The following is an 8,375-nucleotide window of genomic DNA, read 5'->3' on the forward strand; positions in this document are numbered from 1 at the left end:
CTGGGAGAATTGGAATTTGGATATATTTTGAACAGGGACCCTCCTGAATGTGTTGTTGGATTCTTTGTGTGGTGTGAGATATAGAGAGGTCTAAAAATGGCTCTAAAAGTTTCATCGTGAGAAATTGTCGGGATAAAGTTTATTTCACCAAAACAGGGAAGACATCAAGGGGTGCAGAATTGGGAAAGGAGTGAACAACAGCCGTGGTTGAGTTTCAGGTGTTGAGTCACCTCCCCGCATCTCTGTAGCAAGGCAGAGATGTCAAGAAGGCAGGTGGACACTCCAGGGAGAGGGCTGGGAGGCTGGCTGATGTTTCCCAAGGAATACCAGAATTGGGTATTTATTAACTAGTAATGGGATTGGGGGGATGGATTCTATCCAAACGTTACATTAAACCACATGGAATTGCCAGCATTAAAGCATTTTTTACCTACACAAATGACAATTCATGTGATTCAAATTGGTGCACACGGAAAACTGAGTAAAAGAAAAGTCAGCAAGTACCAGTTCTGTAGAAACTTTGATGGATGTCTTCATGTTTGCTGCTTCGTAAAAAATATACGGATAGAGAAAAAAGAAAACGCAAGGACAAGCCCTCGTGGCAACTGCTCTTTAGAGTTTCAAGGGAAAAAAGATGTGAATCAGCCAATGAGCCAATGACAGAGCGGCCCTTGGAACAAGGAGCAACAGGGGACAATGATAAGACAGAAAACAACTGAAGAAAGTGTTTCAAGAAGAGAGAAATGGTCATATAAGTGTTTAAAAAGCTCCAAACTACCATGGAATTACAACACAGAGAGGCAGTGCAACCCTGATATTAAATTCTCGTTTAAAATGTACCTTCACACTGTGCTTGAGGAAAATCTGATAATTCAAATGTCTCTAAGAAAAATAAAATTCAGAAAACTACTTTCTGAATAATGTAATCAGACCTCTAAAGCTTCTTTCACTTTATTGACATAGTATCAAGTTAAAATAGCCTACCAAGAAATCTAATTTAATACAATTTAATAAATGTCATTTTTGCTTGGGAACAATGGCCGCACTTAAACCATCAATTATACGAGAAAAACATTTAAAGTTCTATTTAAAAAATTTTAAAATAATAACTAATTCCAATGCTTTAAATTATAAAATTAGTATGTATTATAAATCACAACATGATCTAATTCATAGGCAAAGTTACTTTTCTTTCTTTTTTTTTTTTTTAAATTGTCCCAGGTTCATAAAGACAAATAAATGAGAGACTTCCATCCTCCCACCTACAAAAGAATAGTGAAGACTTCTTGGGTGTAATGGATAGGCTCTTTTGCACTTTGTAAGAAGTTTGAGGACTTTTGCTTGGAAAGATACCAGCTTGATTTAGTTTCATAGCTGGATTCCCCAGTGACGGGGGGAAGGTGAGTGGAGTGAGGGGGACAAAACAGCCCCATTTCTTCCTGCAACGAAGCAGGGTTCTTGGGACAGTTTCCCTCCCTCTCCCACACCCTTTCTTTCTTTCTTTTCTTTTCCTTCCTTCCTTTCTTTCGTTTCTCTCTCTCTCTTTCTTTCTTTTTTGTCTTCTTTTCTTCTTTTGACAGAGTTTGATTCTTGTTGCCCAGTCTGGAGTGCAATGGTGTGATCTCAGCTCACCGCAACCTCTGACTCTCAGGTTCAAGTGATTCTCCTGCCTCAGCTTCCTGGGTAGCTGGTATTACAGGCATGTGCTACCACGTCTAGCTAATTTTGTATTTTTACTAGAGACAGGGTTTCTCCATGTTGGAGAAACCAACTGGTCCCGACTGCAGGTGATCTGCCCACCTTGGCCTCCCCAAGTGCTGGGATTACAAGCATGAGCCACTAAGACGTGCCCTTGGGCCAGTTTGTTAATTATGACTGAGGAGTTTTATCAGAACCTTCTTTACTAAAACTAGAAAACCTGGGCATGTAATTTACCCCAGGTATAGGAGTCAAATGTTTATCAGGTTCTCAGGGAGATGGAGACTGGTGCCACAGTCTCACTGGTTCCCAGAAGTGGCAAGCTACGTTTTGTGGAGTAATGAATGACTGGCCTTGGGGTGGTCACAGTAGGTCTTCGTGCTCCAGCCCGACATCCTTAGAGAGAACCACATGAGATGAATAATTGTGGCTGCACAGAGCAATGACCCCAAATCAGAGCAAGGACCCCAGATGAGAGCAAGAAGGAACATAAGGACTAGCGCAGAGGCAGAACCAAGTCCTTCTCTGTTCTCACTATGCCAAATCATCCTGCAATTCCCTGGCAATCCAAAATTGGCAGCAGGTTTTAAAAACCAACTGGTATTAGACTTCTTGTCAACTTAAATGCATGGAAGCTAGAATTGGATAAAATTTGTCTTAGGAAAATGACTTTTATTTTATACCCAAGACTGTAGCACATTCATGGCCATTTCATATGCTTGCTAAGGTCCTTTACAGAACTACATTATTTAAAATCCCACATGACACATATGATACAGTCCCAGTGAGATGATTTGAGAGTTTCTTGCCTAAGGCTGGGTTTGGAGATTCTGGAAAGATGGAATTTTATTAGTCTTTTCTCAGGTAGCTAATAAAGACACATCTGAGACAGGGTAATGTATAAAGGAAAGACGTTTAACTGACTCGTAGTTCAGCATGGCTGGGGAGGCCTCAGGAAACTTACAATCATGGTGGAAGGTGAAGGGGAAGCAAAGCACTTTCTTTACAGGGTGGCAGAAAAGAGAAGTGGGAGCAGGGGAAATGCCAGACACTTATAAAACCATCAGATCTCATAAGACTGACTCATGGTCATGAGAAGAGCATGAGAGGAACTGCCCTCATGACCCAATCACGTCAACCTGGTCCCATCCTTGACACACAGGGATTATAGGGCCAACAATTCAAGGTGAGATTTGGGTGGGGACACAGAGCCAACTGCCTCAGGAAGGTTACATGGAATTGGCATAGAAATCTGGAAAGGGATGGTGAATCCAGCAGCTGGAGCAAAGCAGTCCATGTTGATCAAGGGGCACAGTGGTCTCTGAGGTACCTGAAGACAGGGATACAGGGCCTCTGTGCCCTGACACACTCTCCTATCCCATCTCTCCACCTTTGCTGGAGTTCCTCATTAAAAGAACCCAAAACAGGTTTGCCTTGAGAGCCACAGAGTAGTTAAAGGAGGACAAAAACAGTAGATGTGTGGGTCAAAGGGAAAGCAAATGGCATACAGGGTGGAATTCTAGAAGACAGAAATGTCCTTAGAAATTGATACTGTATCCTCATTTCATAAATAAAGTAAAAATAACAGAGACAAAAGGTCAGTCTCAAAGCATTAGAAGTCAAGACAGAAACTCACATTTCCTGAGCTACAGTCTAGACTATGCTTTTTAAATGTGGTACCATTCTAAGCTGTTATATCTTGCTTTTCCTTTCAATAAACTTTTAAAGAGAATCTTGCAGAAACTCCTTCACTTAAATGTTTCAGAGTCAATGTTATATTCTGTCCCCTAAACGAATATTTCTCAGAATTTATACCCAAATTGGGATTTATTAACGAGTAATAGTGCTGGAGGGATGGAACCTATTTAAGTGTTACATTAAACCATGTGAAATTGCCAACATTCAATCATTTTTACGTACAAAAAGGACACTTTCATATGATTCAGATTAGTACACATGGAAAGCTGAGTAAAAGAAAAGTAAGCAAGTGCCATTTCTGTAGAAACTTTTATAGTGTCTTCATACTTATTTCTTCCTAAACATTAATATATTAATTAATTATATGAGAAGAAACATGTCCATGATCCTCAAACAATTGTAATAAAGGGTCTTCTTTTTTTTTTTCTCCTACCCCAATTAGGAGGATGTTTTCTGAAAACTGAGAATCAAAATGAAACACAGAAAAGGAAGTGATCGCCGGGTTTCAACAATCATTTTTAAAACAGGAAGATTTCAAAAGGCCAGGAATAAAATCAAGTGCATTCTTTCCTCACAATCCAGGAAACTTCTTCTTAGATATCTATTGAGGTGAACTGAAAACTTAAGTCCACACAAAAATCTGCACATAGATGTTTATAGCAGTTTTAGGCATAATTGCCAAAACCTGGAAGCAACCTAGATGTCCTTCAGTAAGAAAATGAGTAAATAGGTTGGGCACGGTGGCTCACGCCTGTAATCCCAGCACTTTGGGAGGCGAGGTGGGTGGATCACCTGAGGTCAGGAGTTTGAGACCAGGCTGGCCAACATAGTGAAACCCTGTCTCTATTAAAATACAAAAATTAGCCGGGCATGGTGGCGCATGGTTGTAATCACAGCTACTGGGAAGGCTGAGGCAGGGGAATCCCTGAAACCCAGGACAGAGAGGCTGCAGTGAGCCAAGATCACGCCACTGCACTCCAGCCTGAATAACAAAGTAAGACTCCTTCTCATGGGGAGAAAAAAGAAGTAAATAAACTGTGGTACATCCAGGCAACAGAATATTATTCAGTGCTAAAAAGAAATGATCCATAGAGTCATAAAAAGACTTGGAGCTTGAAAGCATCTTACTAATAAGTGAAAGAAGACAACACTGTATGATTCTAACTCTGTGACTTTCTGGAAAAGACAAAGCTGTGCAGACAGTGAAAAGAGTGATTGCCAGGAATCAGGAGGGAGGGTGGGATGAACCTGCAGAACACAGGGGATTGTCAGGGCAGGGAAATTACTCTATGTGATGCTGTCACTGCAGATGCATTTGTCTGAACTCATTGATATGGTCTGGATCTGTGTCCTACCCATGCTGAATTATCATCTCCAGTGCTGGAGGTGGGGCCTGGAGGGGTGATTGGATAACGAGGGTGGTTTATAATGCTTTAGCACCATCCCACAGTGCTATCTTGTGATAGAGTTCTCAAGAGATCTGGTTGTTTAAAAGCATGTAGCACCTGGTCCCTTTACTCTCTCTTCCCCCTTCTCCTGCCATGGAAGATGTGCCTGCTTTCCCCTCCCCTTCCGCCATGATTGTAAGTTTCCTGATGCCTCTCCAGCCATGCCTTCTGTATAGCCTGCTGAGCTGTGAGTCAATTGAACCTCTTTTCTTGATAAATTACCTCATCTCAGGTAGTTCTTCATAGCACTATGGAAATGGACTAATATACTAATATGCTAACACAAAAAGTGAGCCCTGAGAAAATTGTGGCTATCGGCTGATAATGATGGGTCAATGCCGGTTCATTTATTGCAACAAATGGGCCGTTGTGGGGACGCTGACAGTGGAAGAGGCTATGTGCTGTGCAGTGGACAGAGGCCACGTGGAAACTCTATGCCTTCCATTCGATCTTACTGTGACACCAAAACTACTCTAAAAAAATAAAACGTGTTGGGGAAAAAATGTCTAGAGAATACAGAATGAAAAGAAGAGAAAAACTAACATCATCTCGTAACTTTCTCAACTTTTTGTTTTGCCAAATAAGGTCAATAAATCACAAATCTACCATCTGCTCTTGCCACCATTTCAGAAGATTAAGAAGACTTTATATCACAACAAAAAGCAAGAGTGATATAATTTTAGAGTAAAGGAATTTTTTTTTTCCCAAGGCAGGATAGCTGGAACACTCTTACTTTCATATTTTTGTCAAAGACCAGTGAAAATTGTATCATGCACAAGTACTATTCCACAGGCACATGTCTGCAAATTACTGCTTCAGAGCACCATGAAACCAGAGGTAAGAAATCGTGCAGACTATAACCTTGATTTTAATAGCAACCTTTTAAAGCATTAAATTGACCTAAGTTCATTTTCTTATGTAAATCCTAAATATGACTTGCCAGTGACCTGCCAAGAGATAAATTGAGTCTGAATGCGTTTGTGTGAAAATTCCACTTGTTTTATGATGATGGCTGACCTTGTGCGTGCCCAATTATATGGCATCTCTCCAGGTGCCTCCTGAAGGACACTAAAAGGCTGAACTGCCACAAAATATCTCCACTTCTTCCTTCTTTGGAAACCTTTCATTAAAAATGGGCTAGACAACAAAGATGGGAACTGTCGTTAGGAGATTATAGTTTATGTGTGCAAATGTTGCTTTCCACTAGCAATTCAGCATAGGTTCCTCTGTCATATTAGCTTCTTGAAACTTTGTCCCAAAGGTGGGAAAAAATTCAAGGACTGTCCTGAAAAGGGAAGTTGCCAGTAGAGAATCAAAGCGTGTTTGATTAGCAGGTTGTTTGCACAGAGACTTCATTACATAAAGAGCCAGATCGGGGCAAGCAGGGAACCTGGAACCAGGGCTGGGCTAGAGGAACACTTAAGACAGACTCTACATTTATACAGAGACCCATGTCTATCTTGCATTCAAGTCTAGAAATTTACTAACTGAAACCTTTAAAGTCATACATATTTTTCCATATAACTAAGTAGGTCCACTGCCTGTCCTGATCTTATAATGAACAAAATTTCAGACGAATTTTTCCTTTGATACTGACCGTGTTCAGAACACATCACTAAAAAATATTCAGTTTTGTGGAAACTGCAGAAGGAAGAAAGCCAGTCCCACCTCTGCTTGCCCTTCTGCCCTGAAGCAGGACATAGAATAATTCCCTGGCCTTCCTCAGAAGCAGGTCATAAAACCTTCATTCCAGAGGGGCACTCCCAGGACCCAGAGGAAAGGAATGACACAGAGACACAAGAAGCCTTGTTAAGTTCCTCCTGGCTCATCACCACTAAACCCTACCTTTTCATCCTCTAATCATACTTCTGCACGACTGTCCATTAAAACACACAATTTCCTCTCTTTCTTTGGGCCTCCATTTCTGAAGGTTCCAGTGTCATGCAAAACACACATCAAATAAATATGGTTATGCTTTTCTCTTATTAACCTGGCTTCTGTTAGCGTGGCCTCAATCATGAACCTGGCAATGGGGGAAGAGAACACTTCTCCTTTGCAACACGTGTTTTCCTCACTTCGAATTAGGCTCAACAAATCGCATCTGTGTAAAAAGATGCTGGAGAATATGAATGGAGGGAGTGCTGTGTTCATAAGACTTTGAAGTCAAGGTAAAGAAGAAGGAAGCTGTGCACCTACTTGAGAACTGGATGGAGAAGCCAGACTTGCTGATGAAGAAGTCGCTGTCAAACTGCAGGGTGAGTGAGTTGAAGGTGCTGTGGATGTCCTCCGGAAGGGCAGAGCCACTCCACTCCTTCAGTAGGATGTCGCTGTCCACCGGCCCATCCCAGACCTTGAGGATGTCGTGAGCCATCTCCGTGTCAAAAACAATGAAATGGAGGCTGCAAGAGAGAACACAGTAGCGCTACTTCCCATGCCTGAGCATGTCCTGATCACAAAGCTGTAAATGTAAGCAAGCTCTTTCGCTTTCACAAAACCCCACCAAAATGTGCCTCGGTATTATCTGACGATGAAGGATGAGGAAGGTGCGGCTCACAGAAGTAAATTGATGAGTGTGAATTAGGATGAAGCACACAGAACCTCAGTCTGTCATGGACCCAGAGAGACAGCTGAGCTAGATGCTGAGCTATCCATTTTAGGATAAAAGGATTCCTTTTGAGACCTCCAGATCTCTTTATAATTTAAGCCTTCTACAGCACACAAACCAAATATAAGTTTGACATTGATAGATGTGTTTGAAGGAGATCTAAGTCAGGTTTGGTGCACATCAGTGTTGTTCATGAAGTGCTCCGCTAGGTGGTAGCAGCCACACCAGGAGAAAAAAGCTCGCAAAGAGGAAGACGATGCCAGAAGAATCTTTTCTGCTATTTCTGAAAGGTCTGCTCTTCTGTTGTACCTGTTTCTAAAAATTATATTTAAAAAGTTATTATTTAAAATACCAACACAAAGGTAAAAATGGGTAATATAAACTCTCTTCTTTATAAAATTTTAGAATACTTCTGTTAGACTTTCAGGTATTTTTCAGAATGATTTAAAAATCTCCATGCCTGAGGGACTTATATTCACAGGCAGCAGGATATATGTGTCCTATTTATGGCCATTGAAGTAAAAAGGGTTTAGCTAAATCACAAAAAAACATTTTGTATGTCCCAAATGGGTCTGATTTACAGTTTTTTATTTACTGCTTATTGCACATCGACTGCAAGGGAATTAAACTTACGGTAGATGACAAGCAAAAAACTACCCACAAACTTCAAATTCTGTTTTGCACATATTACCTACGTAAAGAAAACACCTATCTCATTCTGTGTAAGGCATGGAAAGTATGGTGTATTTTTAAAATTATAGAGATAAGCCATTAAACATAGAGAAAAGTACAGCAGATAGTAGATAAACTAGTAAATACAGAGAAAAGGACAGAGGATAGTAGATAGATAAACTATCGAATATAGAGAAAAGGACAGCAGACAGTAGATAGATAAACTATTAAACATGGAGAAAAGGACAGCGGAC

At 40.8% G+C, this 8,375-nt stretch overlaps 1 protein-coding gene across 3 annotated transcripts in view; it reads right to left on the minus strand.

The window, feature by feature from the left end:
* The window catches only part of CSMD1 (CUB and Sushi multiple domains 1), a 2,101,842-nt gene that overhangs the window by 376,451 nt on the left and 1,717,016 nt on the right, over positions 1-8,375 (minus strand). For all 3 annotated transcript variants that reach the window (XM_032260320.1, XM_032260321.1, XM_032260322.1), the window contains one exon: positions 7,041-7,243. In XM_032260320.1, coding sequence (XP_032116211.1) covers positions 7,041-7,243 — 203 coding nt within the window. The remainder of the gene's footprint in view (positions 1-7,040; positions 7,244-8,375) is intronic.

The sequence above is a fragment of the Sapajus apella genome, unplaced genomic scaffold (genome assembly GCF_009761245.1).
Source record: "Sapajus apella isolate SASKATOON/1434 unplaced genomic scaffold, GSC_monkey_1.0 scaffold116, whole genome shotgun sequence".
NCBI classification, from domain to species: Eukaryota; Metazoa; Chordata; class Mammalia; order Primates; family Cebidae; genus Sapajus; species Sapajus apella.